The sequence below is a fragment of the Lineus longissimus genome, chromosome 9, assembly GCF_910592395.1.
Source record: "Lineus longissimus chromosome 9, tnLinLong1.2, whole genome shotgun sequence".
NCBI classification, from domain to species: domain Eukaryota; kingdom Metazoa; phylum Nemertea; class Pilidiophora; order Heteronemertea; family Lineidae; genus Lineus; species Lineus longissimus.
In genome coordinates, this window is record NC_088316.1 from 18,773,723 (window position 1) to 18,794,812 (window position 21,090).

Sequence of the window (21,090 nt, forward strand, 5' to 3'; positions counted from 1 at the left end):
GTAATCTTATAACCAAGCATGTTTCTCCGCAACACTGCCTCTTCCGGCACTAAGTAGATCAATAGCGACCAATTATGGGTTCAATATCGCGATCTATCGAAGATCAATCGAGTGTCATCTCAGAGATAGCGCGGCCACATTCCATATCGATGGGAGATAATCACATTCAAAATGATTTGTTGCTATTTTTCGTGGTGCTGTCATTTTCTGGCATTCCAGGGCTGGCATTGTGCCCTTACCTCCGGCATTTGCTTCCAACTCGGTCCATCTTTGGATTTCTCAGAAAGCTATGACTTGCGTCTACAAGGGTATTCCACCAATGTACCAGAGTGTAAACAGACGGTAGTCATGTTCTTCTCAAATAATATGATAATAAAAATACTTTACTTCGATGAGGAATGTTTTCATCGAAAAGTGCAATTTTAATTACCCAGCGCTCGCCCTCTGCATTGTGTGACATTTGGGATTCAAACCAAGTCCAAAGAGTTAACCTTTTTTTCTCTAACAAACTCTCTTCATCTGTTTCAGGTACGTTTAGCTGTCTGGAGTTCGTGTTCCACCTGAAGCGAGATTTCGGTTATTACCTAATCCAGACGTATATCCCAAGTGTCCTTGTCGTAGTCTTATCATGGCTGAACTTTTGGCTTGACGTTCACGCAACGCCCGCCAGAATCTCTGTTGGTTGTTTAACTGTCCTCACCATGGCAACACAAGCTTCCGGTATCAACAATCAACTTCCGAGGGTGTCTTATATCAAGGCCATTGATGTGTGGATGTCAACGTGTATGGTGTTTGTTTTTGGAGGACTTTTAGAGTTCGCCGTGGCGAACGTTATAACAAGGAGGGAAGCGAAGCAGCGAGAAAAAGCACTGGTATGTATCATAATGAAGTGAAATTCGGAGAATTTGAGTTAATGATGTGAAACTCCGTAAAGTTGAGACGTTCTCGAATACGTTCAGTAATTGAGAATTGATCACGATACCCGCATGAAGATTCTAAGCTTGGTGAAAAAGTCAGTGAAGTTATGAAATGTTGTGAAAGATCTTGCAGTGATTAATCTGGTACAGTCTGGATGGTCAGGGTGTATCTGGGTTCAGAGTATCTTTACAGCATTGTCATTCTGTGACACATTCCGGCATGCGTCTCTGGTTCGCCAAACGTAAAATGCAAATTTTCCCCACAGAAGACAAAGCTAAGATAAGGGGGACCTGTATGGAAAAGGGAACAATTCTCAAAATAGACTAGTATGAAAGGGCGAATAATTGATTATTTGCTAGTCAAACGGTGGTCAGTTAGCACAATATCACACAGGAGCACTGACGGGTACCACATCAAAACAAGCGTCAACTGTTCTAAGGTACAGTGTTTCGTTTCAGTCGTTTCAATAGTTTTATCTTGATTGGCCCACTATTTCATGACTTTACAGAAGTGTAGAGAAAAGGAGAAGTCTGAGTACTTCTACGTTAAGGTAACAACATACCACTCAGCAACCAATTCCCTATTCTGGCGATGGTTTTATGATGTGATGTGTTTTAGCCCCCCCCCCCCCCCCCCCCCCCGATATTAAACAAGAATTCCTTAATATTGATCATTCATGTCTTCTCATTTCACAGCAACCTAAAATATACCCTGACTACCGCAATCGTTGTAACGAGTACATTCGGGTAACGTGTATAGACTACATACTAGAATATCTAGCATTGACTTGAATCTTAGCATATTCATGGCGATTTGACCCCTGTACTGTCAATGCATTTACGTATTTATACGACGGATACTAACATATCATTGTCACTATGTTTCATCCCTCTCAAAATGTTTGCTAAAGCTACAGAAGCACTTGTAAATTAGTTAGTCTAGGTTGGTACATGCAGCTAGCCCTCCCTTACTGTGATCTGATCACCCAAGCATTTGACTTGAACTGAAAAGCGAAGAGCATTTATACTCGCTCGATAGAGAACTGGTCCAAATACTTGTACACAAATTTGACTTGCTAGACAGGTGGTTTCGAAAACTCCAATAAAGTTTGTTGCATTATTTAGTGCTCGTCTTGTTTGTAACGTTCGCTTTAGGAGTGGGAGGTAAGGTTTTACTCGCATGTTCGTTAAAGACGAAGTCAGCGTTAAATTAAGAAGTATTTAAAGTATAGACACATTAATCTGAGATTAGGCAGGAAATGAAATACAAATTCCAAGGGAAGAACAAGTAAAACCTATTTTGATTTTTCTGGTGAGGGGGAGTGATGGGCGGGCACGTTAGCATGCAGAACAAATCCATGCGTTCAAGACCATTTCAACCGGGGAGGAGGAGGTTGCACAGTTCTTTTGTGTGACCTTGATATATCCTGATACATCGTAATCTAAGAATTGACCACAAAAAGCGTCAAATATCTGTTTATTTCTAGATTTATGAGATGTACGCTGAAGTAAGTTGCCAATTTAGAGCATGGTTCCGTGTGAGGTTCTTGCATGGTTAGGAATAAATCGAGTCATGTTGATATATGATAACATCATAATCTTAGATTTTTGTCATCTCCATCATCATGGCATGCAATAGAAACTTGAAACTTCATCAAACTCAAGAAATCCTACAGCATTTAAAGTTTTTGCTGCCAGAATAAGGCAAATAGCGTGTTTGCAGACATCAACACCATCGCAGCTGCCATCAGTATGGTGGTTCTCCTCAATTGGTGCGCATTGTAGGCCGCGGTTTGGTTCCGCTTCAACGGACCACAATGGCATTGGGACATGATCATTACCGTAATACAGATTGATCGGACGCCCCTTTTACCCAAGTAGATATGGCCCGATTCTATTGAGTTCCGCTGAAGCGAACCAATTGGACGACTGACAATGCGCGTTCCACTTGTATGATCTTGATCTTAGACTCATGATGAAGCAAGGCAATTATATGAAACTGACATTTGTGTATTGTGGTATAGGGTGTAGAATGTATACATCTCACTGCAATTACGAGTGTGACTTGGGCCTCTTCACTGCCAGTGTAAAAGTAAAAAGTGTCCCCCCTGGAAAAAGCGTCCGGCCCTATTGTATTCTGCAATATGGTTCTATAGAGACCCTGACCGTCGATAGCTCAGAGATTAAAGCGCATAATAGAATCCTTTGTTCCCGGACATTTTATCCTAGGACATTTTAAACTTCTACACCGGCTACTAACCGCTGACTACGGCTTTAACCACCCTCTTGCTACGGGTTACCATTCCCCCCTTACACCTAATGGCACATCACCTGCATGTGGAAGAAAGTTGTCGGTGTGCAAAAAGGCTTACTATATCTGTAAATCAAACTCAAAGACCAATGAAGTGGATTCCAACTCAGTATGCTTCTTAAGCAAAAAAGCAATCTGCATGCAAATTTGTTGCCGACACTTTCAATGAGCACTCAAATATATCGGTGTGATAATAACTTTTGTAACATTAGTGTCTAACTTTTTCCGACATTGTAAGAAATGGGTTCTGTCCACGATGATGGCATTTTCCAATTCGAGCAGCGGCCCAGCATGACCTCCTGTGAACTTCATGCATGTAACCCTGAAAAAGCTTCCAAAATTGTGCTCTATCTTTCTTGATGATGGTTGCCGGTGTTTCTTTATAATTTCGTTCCTGCTTATTACCAGGTTTCTTTAACCAAGGGCATGTCGATTAAAATTATTAACCCAATATGTTTGCAACAATCTGCTTTTCCCGTCTCCTTTGAGAAAAGTGATGAAATAATCGATGAATAGGCCCCCCTACATGTCGTATCAGCGGTGTGTTCACAGGAGGGATTTGGCCCCACAACATCGAGAACTGAAATTTCGCGTTAATCAGATATTCATCGATAGAGAAATACTCGTCTTAGCAGATAAGTATGTCAAAATAGGGTGACCGATATCACCGTGTCATCTAACTTCTTATTTCAGTTACTAACTTTTTCTTTTCTTTCCAGATGAAAGAGTTAAAGAGACCTCGAGTAACAGCGACGCAGAGCAAAAATAACGTGGGTTCGCCTACAAGTGTAAAGGACGGGGCTGAGTCCCCCTGGGAGCCCATGAACTCGCATCCCCCGAAACAACCTCCCAAACCAAAGAACAAAACGGGATGTGCTGAAAAAGTCGAAATGGCATCACGATTTCTGTTTCCGATGTCGTTTTGTGTTTTTAACTTGGTGTACTGGTTACACTATTGGTGCCGTTGGTTTGAAAACGGACGATGTACTTACTGAACTTGGCTCTCCGGGGTAACCCCAACTGAGGAATCATAAAGTGGTCACCCCGGAGGTAAGGCGTAGACGGGCGGCCATGGAGCAGTGAGGTGGCCCATGACCCCAAGGTTGTCTCATGCAATCACATCATTCAGCGAGTAAGGCAGTCGGCAGATCATTGATCAGCTAAAAGTTAAGTTTCGATTCACACCGTTTTTTATTGTTCCTTGCTCAAAGGTGTTTCGTTGGTGTTCAGGAGCAGCTACCAAGCGCTCACCTTATCTTCGAACTCTAACGGGAAAGAACAAAGTGTCTTGGGTGGGATTTGAACCCACAATATCTCGCATATCAGGAGTCCGTTCCTCAAAGCACTTCTCCAACCTGCTCACACCAAAGGCACTCCCATGTGGTTCCCGTGAATCACAAGAAGGTCAGTTTAGTATCGCATCAAGACCAACAAAACCTTACCAAAGAAATCGGTTACAAAGTAATGAGATATTCTTTGCTTGGATTAGAGAAAGATCCTTGTCGCCATGGGCCACCTTGTCTATCCAGCGCCGCCTTTATAGAATAGTAGAGTTGTCTTTACGATAACTAGATATTCTTGGATGCCTTAGTAGAGAGCTACCAGATCATCGGGGTTTTTCAGGATATAGGGTGTTTTTCAATGAGTGTTTGTGCATGTCAGATATTTATTGATGCTGCAATGGTAGGCATAGTTTTTGAAAACTGACTGAACACGCAGTCATTTGATATGGTTTGTTGGTCTCGGCCACTGTGCTCAGTTGACAATTCTGGATTTGTGAAGAAACAATTTGGCCCGACGTCTAACGGAAAAGTGTGTGTGCAGCTGAACGACGAAACGGAAACTGAAACTGTGTTGATGAAACAGAAAGTGTCACTTTGGCTCAGCATTGTAAGCCCCTTCCTCTTCTTGCCACCTCATGTTTCGCTTTTGGCGACTCTTTCGCTAAAAATTAGTTGGTCACATTTGAAGCACAGCAACACTGTGGATAATTTGCTGGAACGCATCAGGAAATGTAGGCTCATAAACTCGTGAGACCAAATTTCAAGCCATGTGTTCAGAAAGGGATAGCGTGTCCAGAAACTGGCTTTTACAAAGAGTGAATCGTTCAACCTCAACACGTAGATAAGTTACACTGTTATTCTGCCATTTCCATTATATATTTCTAGTTGTTGGCTCTGGAAGACACTTTTCTAAATTACGGTTTAAACTCTGCTCAATGCTTCTAGATTGCATGATATGTAGAAAGCACACGATGTTTTTTAATGATATTTGTATATAGTAAAGCTTGCATAATGGTAGCCCGGAGTGATTTTCCAAGAACAGCACGAAAGTTCCAGACCCGTCATAATTTGACTGCGTATAGTGGAATTCAAACACTTCCGGTGGCGTTCCTGTTTTAAGCATGCAGTCATATCCGATTCCGTACACGGAGTCGAAGGCTGTCAACTCTGCCTGGTCTCTGTTGGTAAAGACTATTCTCATGATGCTTCGTCTCATGAAGAACTGATCGCCTTTAAGGCTTTTGCTCACATTAGACGTTGTGTGAAAGTTGTAGTTTCCATATTACAATGTTAATACTCTTCTCAATCGCACGATCGTTTGCATATACTAGTACTCTATCCGATGATATGTGCGGGCGTGTGGACGAAGTTTCTCTCATGTGGTCCCGGGCTTGTGGTAGACATGACGAGAGGGTACCGTACACAAACTTGTTCGTGTCGCCTACCTTGAGTGAGTGAGGTCTGCCTTTGAGTCTGCTTAAACTTCGATTGAGATGTGTGTATGCAAAGGAATTCGAATTTGTGGCAGTTCGTCAAGACAATGAGACAGCGAACCAGTACTATTGGGTAGTTGCAAGCGAATGCATGAGTAATGCAGTAGCAGTGTGGCACAAACAAGATGCTTACTCCTATTTGTAGCTAGTTCGTGGCAAGTGGTGATTCGGCTGTGGACACCGCAGCCGTATGAATCTAATTTGAGTGTTGATCTGCATGGGCCGAGTGAGGTATAGACCTTTAGAAGCCTCTGCTTGGCGCTTAACTCTATCTCCTGGGCCCCAATACGTCGTACACGCCACCATTATGCGAAACTCGTGAGCAAGGGATCGATGTAGGTGAATTAGTCACTTAACATAGGGTTCAACATTGGCAATCATGATAATCGCGGGACGTATTTTACCCTGACATGCTTAAAAGGCCAGTTTGCCAGAAAAGCTGTTTCAGTGGGGTAAAAACGCAATGAAAGATGTTGGGCATGTATGAGCGAGCGTGGTGTGTTTGGATGTTGATGGTGAAGGATTTGAATTACATTTGATATACATGTAACGAGACAGGTTTGTCCTCGACGATTAGGGAAGGAGAAACATCGTCAATGCGTGGGAAACAGCCGTAAGCTGGAATACTTGAAAATATTACCGCTGCCGAGCTTCAACATCTTCTTATCACTGAAGTCGTAATGAAACGTACATTTCGTGACATCTCATGGCCTATACATGCATAAGATGATATCCTTACTGTACAATATACAAGAGTCGTCCAACTGTTGCTTCTCGCCCACAAGCTCACCTACAGATCGAGGGATATTATTATATCCACTGAAATGCAGTGTTTTGGCAGTTATATCGAAAACTTTACGATCGGAGCATGCATTGGTATTGTGCTTTTGTATTATGTAAATATCAAAGATGTATATACGTAGATGTAGGTTTATAAAATATATTTCTTTTCATGCAAAGCCTTTCTTTACTTTATTTCCTTGGGTACCCGTAGAAAGTGGGCGTGGCATCTTTCTAGCAAGTTGTAGTATTTTCCGATGCGTTAGAAATGGCGGTGGTCACAATTGAAGAATGGCAGCCACGTCTGGAAGAATGTGACAACAAAAGAACGCAGTGTTTTTCAAAATTCATAAGTATTCGAATGTATTTCATACTGAGATCGTACATGTACAAATGAATCAAGCAAGAAATAACAGAACTGAAAACAAATTAACAGGTTCCGATACCGTAGTGGAATTAGAACTTTTTGACAATTGGCGACTAAGGTCATGTTAGGTTGCAGATTTTGAATCAAGATAGTGTTCCTCATATTCTCCACATCATATTTCAATGGCTCTGGTATAGACAGAGAAATCCGTACGGCAAACTGTCAACGACCAACAGCAACAGTCAAATAATCAAATGAACTTTCAACACTCAGCAACCCAGCAACAGGTCGTCACAAAATGAATGTACCGTAAAAGCTATCTCAATCATATCCCAGTGTCCATGAAATAGTATGCATTAACCAGTTCTTCGACCGGCGAGGAACATATTCCCGAATCAAGCTCGCCCGGAAGATTGTTTTCATTAGACTTCGCGACTGTGAACATTGAAGTTCTCACAATCAGGTTGAAGGAACTTTGTGTAGATTACTTTGTATTTTCAAAAATAATGTATCAACTTCATCACCTCTAACTGTTATGTTCAGAAAGAGGAAGGACTTCAACCATGTAAGGATCCCGTAAGCTAAAGCTTCTTTTTAGACAATAGTGTCTGCTTGCATTGGTTCTTCATACATAAATCGCGTAGGCAAGTTGTTCCTCTGGTTCTCATATTCCATCGGGCTATAGATACTTGGCAAGTTTACAGGGCTATAAATGGCTGCTATACCACTGTCATCAGAACCTGGCGTCCCCTCGGACTTATGAGGGAACGATAACCTATTCATTGAACTATTTGGGCGCGGCGGGGTGTATGCATTCCGGAGATGGTTACTTTTGTTGTAAATCCGTTCCGAATCCTTGTCCGAACTTTCGGGTGGATTTTCTATAGCACTATCATGACTAATGTCCTCCAATGAACGAACGTACGCGACATTTGCCACTGCTTGCAAGTTACTACGTTGTTCGACTGGGGGCGCCATGACCATCCTCGGTGTTGGAATTATACTGTCCTCGTCCCCGGTGGAAGTCGAATCGTCACTATGACTATGTATCTGCACGCTAATTCTACTAGCTTTACTGCTACTTCGACTTCTGTAACCCCCATTGTCCACACCATGATCACTGTATGTGTGGCTATGGCGACGGTTATTTGTAAAAAGTTGCCCAGTATCATTCAGACGTAGGCTGTCCATAAACTGCTTCCCCGAATCACCAATACAGGCCTGACTATGGCGTTGGCTATTCCTCCCACTGTTGTCTGATGATGATGAATATGATGTAACCTGCTGACCGGTGTCATTAGGATGACGGTAGCCGGTTAGTTTTTGTGGGAGATGAACATTGCCATTAGTCCTCCTTGCCGATTCCCCGACGTAGTTTGAATTACTTAACGAAGCTGCCGAAGGTTGTCTCCTAGTGAGATACTGTTGGAACTTGTCCGCACCATAGTAAAGTCTGTCAGTTAGCTCTCGGATCGTGGCATCTTTCTGAAACGAGGTGAAAAGCAGATATTCATCACGAAAACCATCTCGAACAACAAACAGAATGAACTGAAATAGCACTGTGCTCACTGATTCGAGATTTGGTCGACGACGACACAGCCGCGAATCGGGGTCATTTTTCATTTCGACAAGCTTGTTACAAGGACTCTGTGACATGCGTACTTTCCATCCTAGAGGCCGTATCAACATTTACCTGTTTCACTGTTGCCTTCAGATTCTCAATCTCAACCGACAGCACCTCCTGCCATGCCTCGTTGTCCTTCTCGACTGAGCCAAAGCAACTGTTTAAGCACCCTGTCCTCTCAGTGGCCTCCTGCGTCTTTTTCAAGGATTCACTAAAAGCCAGCTTGTCGTCTTTCTTCAATCCTTTTTGGATTTGGCGATATGTAACAACCTGGAAGATATCACCATGATGATCAAGGTTTCAATATCACAAGACCACCAATATCATACTGCATTGCAAAACAAACAGAGGTTTCAATCACTTTGAGGCTTATCTGTCGTCATAAAACGAGTCGACAGAGTGAATTGCGTCACAGTATGGTGTGGTACACTACATTGAAACTCTCGTGATAATCCGACAACACGTTTAGTAACAATATATGGCATTCTTCCTTCTTCATGACGTCATTCAAATGTTTCCAAGACGCCGATTATGTTACTTACTTTCGGTATGAATAACAAGCTGATATTTGCCGATGAAAGATAGAGCAAAGCAAGTGACGTCACTCCAAAGGACAGCTTCTCATCTGCAGGGAACAGCACGAGAGTCGGTATCAGCAAAACGCCAATGAAAGCACCATTTAATATCACAACGTAAATATAGGGAGCGTCCTGCATGGACGGCAGAGTCACGTGTCTTGTCTGCCATGCGAAATAAACACACGTGGCCAAGATGGCGGCCTTGTAGAGGTAGATTAAGCTAACCCACAGTGGTTGGAAGTCTGACCAGCAGACGTAAACCTGCTGGATTCTGTCGACACCTGATACAGCCTGAAATTGAAAGGATTTGAACTATGAAACAACCGCCAAGACCACGAATTCTTGCCATTGATGTTTGATTTTGAATACTATTCTCCGAGAGTTCGGAACAAACGGACAAAGAGAGAGTAAGGTGTCCACTTGTAAACCTGTGCAGACTGCATTCATCCAAAAATATTTTCAGGGGGGTCGACCAAGCTAGGCTCCCGAAAACTTACCTCGTATTTCATCGAAGTGTTGTGTATGTCGCATCTGAGTGGATCAGCGAAGCTCCAAATTGAGACAAGGATAACATCTACAATTACCATAGCAAAGATCACAGACACTAGTACTATATCACGCGTCAGCTGAAACAATGGATGAAACGATTTGATTGGTTTTAGACATTAACTTCGGAAGGTATGACCAACCGTTTGTCGCTTCTTTACTGAGCAGGAGTATTGTTATACGTGAGCGAAATGCTTTTGGCACAGTGGAAGTTAAGATATTTTACAACAGCAAACAACCAATGGATTCGAGGCAGACCAGTCGTTGAAGCAATAGCAGGTCATATATCGAGTGCTGAGAGTATAATTCAGCATCTGAACTACTTAAAGTTTCTGAGGTCAAGGATGGCAATCGCCGCGATGGCATTGAAGCCGTTCAGAAAGGAACTACACCAACCTTTCCATTAGCATTGAGATTCTTAAAGATGACATAGACACGCCATGTTTTCATGAGGACGGCCCCGTAGAAAATTGAGAAGGCAATACAAAGAATGTAGCGACTCGCCTGAAATAAGAAAAATAAACAGTTTGGTAAGCATTGCCCTTGTCGGATTCTGTTGGTTTAGTTTGTATAAGTCGACGTTTACAGGCAGAGCAATGTATCAGCTCTGTTCCCTTACCAACATTGCAATACGGTGATTCAAAAACAGCCGCTCAAACTTGAGTATCGTTGCTGCTTATTGGTCGAGAATCAACTGCAGCTGCGATTTCGCCGTCGGGAGGAGTTTGAGCCGGTTTGCGGAATAGCTACTGGTTTACAACTCGCGTCCCGTTTTACGACCAGCCGTTACTTGTACTCACCACATGGGCGTCTCTGATTATGCCGAGTGACATCTTGACCGCGCCGAAGCCGATAAGAACCACGTGAAGGCACACTAATACTGCACTGAGTAGGATCACAATGTTGATGTTGGGGCTCGTCATCTTGTAAAATCTAGAAGAAATTCAGTTAATGATAATGATTTTGATAATAGGATATTTAAGAAGACCATCATGTTGCATTGTAGTTACATAGAGAAAAGTAGTATAACCAACGCAGAATTGAGCACGACAAATGGTGTCGCTGTTATATACTATTGGTTAGTTGCTGGAATTTGATATAGAAAGTTGCCCCTTTCCTATGCTGGATGGAGAGAATTGTAAATGGCAACATTGCAGATTAGGCCCTACCTTTCGTCCCTCATCTTGATGACGTAGCCCATTATTGCAATTGCATATGTTATGATAATGATGGCCAGTGACGTCATGACTGCGAAAAACACAAGACCAACGCCTTCCATCTCAACTACTTTCTTGACGCGCTCTGTGACATTCAGCTTCACTGTAATAAAACGGAAATTGTACAGTAGGGTTCTTCTTCCTATGTATTCAAACTGCCTGTACTACTAATATCTCCAGCCCTGTTATTGTCCTTTCGAGGTCTTGCTATGTTCCCCACAAAGCGACGGAGGAAATGATTATGATACAAGTCATTGGTATTGCTACTGCGTCAGTTTGCGATCACTTCGCCTCTGTGTGTGCGTGTGTGGGGGGGGGGGGGGGGGTATAAACTAGTTTTCCATTCCCACCTCTGTTCTTACCTAGGACTTCCATCCCTGTAGATCTGGTCAACGAGCTATAGAAGCTTCCGTATGAATAGAAATCGTTTCCTGAAAATGAATTTTAGTGCAGCGTCAAAAAAGTGTTTCTAACTTAAGGCAAGAGGGGCTGACTTCTGGGTATTTTGAAAACAATGATCAAGATGATGAATATGGGCGGTCACCAAGAGACGGGTTCACGGTTGTTGTCAGGAATATGAGTAGATAAGAATACAAGCCCGTTTGATTTCATCTCTCCTCAGTAATTAATGAAAACAATAGAATTTCTCGGGGCGTAAAATTAAGACAAAGGACTTTGTAACCTGAGAAGGAGGTAAAATGATTAAACAATGACTGTATCTATGTTCTGAAGAAGAAACCTACCAACATAAGCATCGATTCGTGCTTGAAATAACCGCAGTCCATCCTCCCCAAACTCAACTAAACCTGTCGCCCCACTGAAAGTACCCGTCTTGATGAGCGTGATGACTTCAGTATTTTTTGTGCTGTTGTGTGATTGCCGGATGATGAGGGAGAGTGCGTCATAGGAATATGCGGCCGAGACGATGTCGATGTCGATTTCGATGCCGTAGATCAGGTCGATATTCTGGGTGAACTGTCGATCAATCTGAAAAAAAGAGGTCGGACTTTGAATTCTCTGAGAGAAATACGATGATGTTACGACTATCGAACTGGAGTCTTTAAATGGCCAGTGAAGGCTACGTGGTTAAACACATTTTGATACCTTATTGCCTGTGTATACTTTATAATAGTAACGACATACACCAACCATACTAGTTGGGTTAATGAATATTCTGTAACATGAGTAAGTCGAAAAATGCATGGGAAGTTCGGAAGCTGCTAATCCGTCTTGAACAGACACCGCTTGATACATACGCTAACTTGCTTCAGAGAGAGTGTGAGGACCGTGGGTTTCTTGTCTTGGCAGGCCCTGGTGATGTCGGTGGAGTTGACAATGGGTAAGAGCCACCTATAACGCCCATTGGCCTCATCAACGTTGCACATGAAGTCACGGGCGTGGCTGGCACTTTGGTAGAGTATAACGATACGCAGGGTTGAGCTCTGGAAACGCAAAAAAACATTTCAGTGTGGTTGTGGATGTGACGTGGTTGTCGTCCAATTTTTGAAAATGTAGGCTTGATGATTACCTACCTTAAGTACGCTGGCGACATTCTGATTCGTGTCTTTCAAGTATAGACCTGCTGCTATACCTCTTGATTTCAACAAGTCCCTCAATACTGCACTCCCCTAAAGAACCAAAACAAAGCAATTACAACATGGACGAAGACCAGCATATTAGCCGAAACATGTGACCTTCAGGTTCACCTTCTGAAGGAAATCATACTTAAGCTCTTACACCAATTCACAGGAGGGACGATACTGAGAATGTTGACAGTGAGCTATGTGACCGATAGGCTGCTACACTAATGCCTTATATGACAAATATTTGATATTGGTCGATCGCGACCATATGGTTCGTCATACATGTACATGCCAGATGAGTAAGAACGTGGGTATTCCTACATTTACCGTCCACCTGCAATCATATGTACATGTACGAGTACAAGATTTACTTGTAGGTCGGAAATTAGCAACGAATAACACCTTTAGCATTCATATAGTAAAACGAATCACAAACCAATGAGCATTTTAGTTCACGAAACGTATCATAAAAGTTGGTTCGTTCATCAATGACAAGCATTTGAAATATTATTTGGGACCCCACTGACTGTGACCCGTCACAGTGCCGTTAATGATCATATTTTATGTTTGACTGGACTTCATTCATGAGGTATGGCGTTGAGGCACTTTTGGCATATTATATAGTACAGTGGTGTGGTTCCACTGCATTAAAGCCATAGCCCCGTTATAGCACAGCTTGTTATCGATCTTGGCAAATCATTACCAAGTGATATTCCGAACCTCAGTGTATATTCAATTGTGAACGTTTGGTCCATACTCTTGGAATAATTCGACTTCAACTAAAACAGCTCTCGTGGCTCTTGAGCTGGTGTAGATTGTACTAAAAGCTTGTGCAGTCTGGTAGATTATGCCAATAAAAATCACTTCAAGTGCGCATGTAATGCAGTAACACACATCTCACTTTTTCACCACAAGTAACGTGAACGTGGTAGTTTACTAGTTTTATGCAGAGGGACGTTTTAAAATTACGTGCAGCCATGGAAACATGACAGTCTTACAAACTGCAGTCTACGGATAGGCGTTCAAGGTGGGTCTCTATCGAGGATGTCTCGTATCGGCGGCTGGGTTTCAGAGGCTCCATACTCCGGCGCAGTGATAGAAGTCGATCCTATGAAATGCTTTACAATATGCTTGAATATTTTGTCTGCTTTGAAGATTGAGGCTAGATCTCCGATAATCGACATGAAGCTTATCCAAATGTCAAATGAAGCTCACCTTTTCATAAATATGGCCCTCCTGGAATACTATGGCAACCTCGCCCCACCCTTGCCGTATAATCAGAGAAATCAAGGCTGGGTGGAGTGAAGAAAGTGTTGGGCGGAAGTTGATTACAAGGTTGGATGAGGAGACGAAGGTAGATTCGAAAATGATCTGCAAGAGGAATGAGATACACTGCACTGGTGGATTAAGGGGTGGCGCATGATACCTGAAAAAGCCATGACCGATGAAGCCAACTCTATCAATCTTGCAATGGCTTGAGCCAATGAATTCTAGATAATTGGTTAGCAGAACCAAATATTTGTCGAACAATATTGCATCGAAAAAGTCAATACAAACGGGACAAATTATGAGCAATAGTTTCCGATTGTCACGGTCTATTTTTGTTTGCACGTAAAAGAGAAATTTGCGAGTCTAATCCAGTTCTCTAAGTCACACCTTTCTGTAAAGGTAAAACGTATTATGCCAATGATCAAATGGGTGCCTAAATAAACCAATTTTGATTCTGTTTTTAAGGAGTTTAAAGGCTTATTTGCTTTAGGCCTATTGAAATTCCCCGTTCTTGTTCGGATTCCGTACGGGAACATGATTTCTTTATTGGGTACCGTAACATACCTTAATAATAGGACAGTAATCAGGCATATGACTGGTATGCATATCACTGACATCTTAGAAAGGATTTTAAGGTATAGTTTACGTATATACACGCGCCTTGGTCGGTCGGTTGGTCATGTCTGATATGTAGGGGCGAATCCGAGGCGGGCGAACCGGAAACCATTTCAAAAGAGGGTCTTTATTCGAAGATCTTGTCTGCCATCATCTATCCCAAACACAGCAACCTTTGATATTTGACACTGACACTGTGCATCTTACTTCAAAAGCGCATCATGACCAGACCGGGGGCCTTTCTGCATATCTGTTTCCGTAGCCAGCATCTGCCCAAGTTTGATTATGAATGCCAACAAAATGTATGAATATGAACCTGATACAGAACTGAGAATGGGCCATCGTGATGACGGGGATCACCCCTGAATCACTGGGGCGTTGAAGACCCCTGTCATTCGAAACCCGTTATCAGTGTCGGATGGCCGGGGGATGTCTTTCTTAACGTGGAACATAACCATCAGGAGCAGATAATGCAGATGAATGAAAGATACCATTATGATGGCCCTTTCATGGAATAACATCGGGGACTAAGATCTAAGGATCCAAAAGATTCAAACTGAACCCCTATTAAAGGGATATAGCGGCCCAGTAGCGTCTTGTTCCTTCTTGTGTTTGATCCGTCATCTTGGTGGATATATATTTTTTTCCATTTCCAGTTGTACTCTCAAGAAGTCTCCTGGTTGGTGCGTCGAAGCGCGAATTTGGCGAGAGTAGTGTTTGAATTGAGTTCCTTAACTGGCTTTACTGTAGTGATCTCCGGGTGGGTAACTCAGTTCGTTCAGCTTTAATGGACGGACTCACCTGGGGAAGAACTTCACCACTGCTGGTTGACTGACATCCTCCGCCTAGGAGTATGATGTTCGAACCCACGGTTGCTATGGCATCTACTGCGACCCCCGCCTCGATCTCGACATTGCACTGAAGAAACAAGAGTATTACCTGTGAAATTATTAGCTCTGGGTTTTTTACATGTTTTTGTTAGATATCCATTAACATGTGTTAAGAGCTTGGGTGTAGTCGCCGATTGTCGTCCGCTTATATAATATTGACCTCGCGACATTTGAAAAATTCGCCTGTGCATAGCCTATAGACTGAATGTTGGCGATATATATTCATAATCGATTTGACAGAACAATATGATACGCATCATGGAATTCCACTTCATCATTGCGTTGCCGTTAAGTGCACGATGACTCATGTGATACTGTTTCTTACCAATAAAAGCAGAAACTGGTTCAATTCATACAAGTACAGCGGCAAAATACATTGAGGTAGCATTCACGGTTCTAATACATGTACACCATGACGATACAACGGAGAAAGTTGAATTGATAAATTGCAGTGGTGGTGGGCAGATCTAGCGGGTAAAAAAGCTGACTGGATACACTCACAATACTGCAATGGGATACTGTAGACTGTCTGGTGCAATAGCGAGTCTTATTCGATTCGGTCGTATAAGTCTCCAAACATCTGTAAATACGCCCCACCCACAGAGAGTCGTTAGCCTGCATTGCAGATAATTGCACTTAAAGGAACAACCGGAGGGCAAATAAACAACGACATTTCGTCTGGAACTAGGATCATCTCTTGCCTTTACGCGACTGTCCCAAAATATCATCACATCGAAAGAAAAAACTAGTCCCTTTTGTGAACTCATTTTATCTCGACAAGATACTATAACTCGAGCTATTGACGGGGACAATTCCCACAGAGCTAAGTCAATAGCTGTAAGCAGGAACAAAATAAGATGTTATCTTAATGGTTAAACCGTTGAATAAATTCGTTTTCACGCTACTATCCGGTCCCTGGGCAGATTAACCCGAAATATCTTAACTTTTTCAGTAGAAATGATAACATATTGGGGATGTTCTGGTATTAGAATGGCACATCGGTTCAAATGTAAATGCATTCTGTGTAATCATCTCTATTTGAACCATTTTACTTGAATAGCAGTCAAGCCGCCCACATGGAAATACACAAACACGTCGTATAACCATGACAGGACCCTGAGGTAACCTTTTCATCGCGAAATCATTATTGTAAATGAAAGAATCAATGTATATATTACAAAGAAATGTTAACCATTGTTCTATCACCCGCATGGTTGTCGAGGTACACGATTATTTAATTGTACCCACTTACCAAATACGATGAGGTCCACGGCGAAGATAGCATAACGGTAATTACAGCATGTAGATTCCTATAATGGGTCTATAATCACCGAGGACTAATCCACTATGACAAGATAAGTAAGACAGAAATCAGTAGAATATGGGGATTACATATTTTTGGTTTTTGACAAGGAGAGATTTTTAGGGTCACTACATTTTAAACTGACAAACTGGCGATATATTGGATAACTTTACCGGAATGCGATAGGCAGATTTAAACCTCACCACACACATTTTCATCGACTTTTGCATGTCTGGGTGCAAGTGTGGCGTAAAATAACAAAGCACTGCTAGTGCATTGTCGCAATCACTCTCAGTATGAAACTGCCCAAGTTTAAACAATTTGTGACATGAGATTTGGCAAAACACGTGGACAAGCGCCCGAACTACGCGCACTTGACTATGCTTGAGGTTGAAGGGCTCTCATAAGACTAGTCGAATCTCAAGACAACCACTCGAAAATAGAACATGCTGTCGATCGAAATATTTTCCCTTGGGTGAAAGTGATGGTGTGGTGAAGCAGTCAGCATGTTGTGTCTTTTTGGCCACATGCTCACAAAATCGAACAAATCAGGTTGGCACGAAACAAACACTGAATCACTGGATTCCTCACCACATGTCATGACAAGGATGAAGTGATAGCCTACACTTACAACCCTTAGAAGAAATTTAGAAAAAAAAATTATTCAGGTATTTTGCCAACTGTTGATTGTCAGTTTCCTTCCATAGCAAGCCTTCAGATCGAAGCAAGGCCTGGTGAGACGTCCAGCGCTACGCGCATGAATACAAAGATAGCGCGGTATGTTACACCAGGGAGGTGTGATATTACTAGAACTCGCTCTCCATGACATCTCCTGATTTAACAAGAGAGAAAGCTGGTATCCGCGGTCAGCAGCTGACTCAGGGACACCGGAGATTGAGGGAGTACCAGACAAGAAAAGATCAACTTTGTATACGATATGTAAATCAATCCAATTACATGTATAGAATCGCAAGCTTGTTCAACAATACCCGTCCACAGGAATCTGACTACAATCAAAAATGCCTTACCATTGTTAAACGGTCAATTTAACCCTGTCTAGTGTTACCCGAAGTGCCCCAACACCTTTCGGGTGAGAATGTTAGGCTTGGGGTGTCAAATTAAAGCGATCGGTTGTTCAATAGAAGACACGACTTTCCTTGCTCTTGGTTACAGAACGGCTTCAGGAAGTTCTTACAACTTGACTAATTAGTCAACGGAAATCATTTGCCATTCTTGCAAATACAGTTGTTGAGTGTGTGCTGGACCAAATCAGCAAAGCCGAAAATGAGACAAAGCGTTTTATTCTCGTTTCTGTGGTGGAATTTCACGACCAAGTGTTAACTTTCAGATACCTTGAATGCGGCCACCGGAAAGTGGTCCAAATTTAACTGAGATTTAAAGGATTATGACTGTCTCTTGATCGTTGAGAGTTTGATTCAAATCATCAAAGGAATATCCTCGTCCGAAACACGATGTATGGGTAAATGCCGAATACATGTAGCTCACAAGAAATGGCGTTCACATGTACTAGGTTCAAGGTTGGAAGATAAAATCGCCAGAATCCAACCCTTGAGTTGAAGGGCGTGTACCCCACACGACAAAGAGACTTTCGAATTCGGCGACCGTCGCCACTAGACAATAGAAACTGATATATCAAAATTTGAACAAGCTCTTTAATGCACGCTTTGCCTGCCTATTTTAAAGGGATAAGTTGACATCTGCCATCGCCGCGGCCCAAAAGGAAAAGTTATGAAAAGTGAATTAGGATTCTTGAAAGTACATGCCTTTTCACACGTTCCTGACGCGAATATTCTTACACTCGATGTAAACATATAGGCTGGAATTGATGACGGTGAAACTGACCTTATAGCTACGCGGATAGAGTATAGCCCAAACAGCCTCTCTGCGGTGTTCGAGTGTCAGGTGGTGTGAAGGAGAAATGTATTGCCCGCAGCTGTACAATGATTCGAACATACATTCTTGTCACCACTCGTGACTTCAATTTAATGAATCAATACTGCACCAATTCTAAGTACCGAAAGTGGCACTCTGTATATTATGTAGCCTACCCTGCGCATCTGCACAATCTCACTATGAGAGTCGAAAGCGTTGCCAGAAGTTCCTGTAGGAGTTCTGCAGAATTCACGTCGATATCGTGCTGAGACGAAAAACAACTTGGCGTATACATGTATTATACCAGCTATAAACAGATCTGACTATATATCCTGAAGTATAACATGTCAATGGGGTCAAAGAAACCTTCCATGACATGTTTTGATGACTCGTACACGTTTCATGGAAGTGCATTCATATAACATAATAAGAGCGTTCGTGAAAATGATTGATGCGATCGAAGACTACAAATCATTGAGGTATCTATGCATGGTAGGTATGCGACACAATATAAGCTGCATAAAAGCTAAGTTTGTCAACACCGATAACACGTTGATGAATGGACAGCCTTCCCTGACCTACCCTGCCTACGTAGGGCCTTCATGACAAAAGGCCAATGAGTCCGGCGATCCTAACCGATGGCTTGGTATTGACGGGTAATGTCATTATATTATACCATATCTGACTTGGGGATCTTATAGAACAGACCAGATGAATGTATGTGTGACGATTGCCTTAGACTCAGACTGCACTTCATGATAAGACATGCAGCCTTGTCAAAGTTTCGCAGTTCAGCGGAGGACATTCGAGAGAAGTTTTAGAATTCTTCCTTGTCCTTGGTCATCATTTAGACCATTTTATTTTACCGTGGCCGTACCTCGTTTACAACTTGACTTACCATTGAATCATTATGGGCAAACTGTATATCAGTTGGATTCTTAATTCTCCTCATGGCCAGTCTTGCCCCGGCGAGCTCGGCATACCCCCTGGATGCCTGCCGCCCTGTCAGCGGGAATAGTCCTTGCACATGCAGTTCCAAGTTGGTCGCACATCTCACCAAGTTTATAGCACCAAGAAAAAGAGCAATGTGAACCAGGGTAGCTAAGGCAGAGGGTCTAGGGTGGAACATATCCGTTTGTGACCAGAGTGTTAAGACTTTTTTAAATGTCACTTTTAGTCTTGATACACAGCGAGTAATCCATTTCTTTGAGCAAATTCCTTATCACAAACAAATTTGAAGTAGAGATATAGTTGATTTCTGGTTGTTTAGGGTGATTTGTTTTGTTTCTGAGCTAGCGAATCAATTGTAAGAAAGGTATACAGGTAAAAGCCATTGTCAGCTTGAATGTAAAAACTCATGTTTGGTACACCACATGTTGATGCCTTGAATAAATGAATTGTGGAAAGCGGCATTCAATATCCCATGACCGCACCGTGGGACTTTCATTCATACTAATTGATCTCTTTGTTTCCTGTTTCCGAACGCGTTCATATACTCCTAATGATTTGAATGATCTAGTCTCATCACATCCTCGCTTATCCTCGTGAAAAACTCGCCGATGTATTCCTGAATTCACTGAGAGAGCACTGAACCGCCCTCCGCCCTCGAACGCTCAGGACCGACTGACAATAATCATGCAGCGAAAGCATTGTCACGAAACCATTGGGGAACGATCAATAGGGTTTGCTATCAATGCAAACAGACCAAAGCACTTAAAAACAAATTTAACTGGCGAGTGCTAATCCTGGCTAAATTAGTTGATTTATGATTACAAACTTTATTCACAGATTTTAATCATTCAAAGTCCATTTCAAACGGACACCAGACCCGGGAATTCTGAGGTGTGTGTGGGGTGGGGTGGGACGGGGGGAGTGGAACTTCTCATAATGTGTAAAGAACATCATTTCCAAAGTGTTGTGTTTGATTAATGCCTTCCCCGAGCCTCTCCTTCTACCTTTCAGTAACTTGCACAACCCGTGCCAGCTATTTGGCCATGGGTTGGGCTAGGAAACACAGGCCCGTTGCGGTGGAAAACAGTAATGTCCTCGTATTTCACTTTCGCTCCGGAGTCTTTGAACAGGGTTGGGCGGCCCAGAATTATTTTCCCTCACAAGGGATACTGTGAAAGGGAACACCTTTCTGGCCACCCTGTAGAGTTCCACGAGTTTCCTCATCAACCTCAGGGAGGCCAATGATTTTGACCGGCCCCAGCTGGCGCCATCTGAGCTAAAAAGGCGAAACGACTTGGAAATTCCCCTCATTTTCAGGGGGAAATGGGGGACGAGTTTATCCCTGTAACCCTACTTACTTTCTTTATATTCAGTGCAAATTCTCTCGGCATTATGGTTTTGACCCCATACGTTGCTGGTACGTTGCAGGTCAAGTGTCTATGCTGCCATCTCTTAGTGATGAAAATAACT

The 21,090-nt window shown here is 42.6% G+C and overlaps 2 protein-coding genes across 10 annotated transcripts in view; one reads left to right on the forward strand and one right to left on the reverse strand.

Moving 5' to 3' along the window:
• The window catches only part of LOC135493291 (glycine receptor subunit alpha-2-like), a 53,095-nt gene extending 46,138 nt beyond the window's left edge, over positions 1-6,957 (forward strand). For 6 of the 9 annotated variants that reach the window (XM_064780510.1, XM_064780515.1, XM_064780514.1 and 3 more), the window contains 4 exons: positions 529-872; positions 1,427-1,468; positions 2,405-2,425; positions 3,948-6,957. In XM_064780510.1, coding sequence (XP_064636580.1) covers positions 529-872; positions 1,427-1,468; positions 2,405-2,425; positions 3,948-4,223 — 683 coding nt within the window. In that variant the 3' untranslated portion in view covers positions 4,224-6,957. Of the gene's footprint in view, positions 1-528; positions 873-1,426; positions 1,469-1,613; positions 1,665-2,404; positions 2,426-3,947 lie in introns of all 9 variants that reach the window. The other 3 variants (XM_064780516.1, XM_064780517.1, XM_064780518.1) reach the window with 3 other exon arrangements.
• Positions 6,958-7,148: 191 nt separating this feature from the next.
• Positions 7,149-20,278, reverse strand: LOC135493851 (gamma-aminobutyric acid type B receptor subunit 2-like). Its single transcript, XM_064781470.1, has 14 exons — positions 19,568-20,278; positions 15,385-15,501; positions 13,915-14,070; positions 12,649-12,744; positions 12,373-12,558; positions 11,860-12,103; positions 11,479-11,547; positions 11,069-11,219; positions 10,700-10,832; positions 10,296-10,403; positions 9,851-9,979; positions 9,318-9,644; positions 8,845-9,045; positions 7,149-8,636 (listed from the first exon to the last, which is right to left on the reverse strand). Exons 1-14 carry the CDS (start codon positions 19,796-19,798, stop codon positions 7,746-7,748), a joined length of 3,039 nt encoding a protein of 1,012 aa, XP_064637540.1. The 5' UTR covers positions 19,799-20,278; the 3' UTR covers positions 7,149-7,745.
• Between the last annotated feature and the right edge of the window lie 812 nt (positions 20,279-21,090).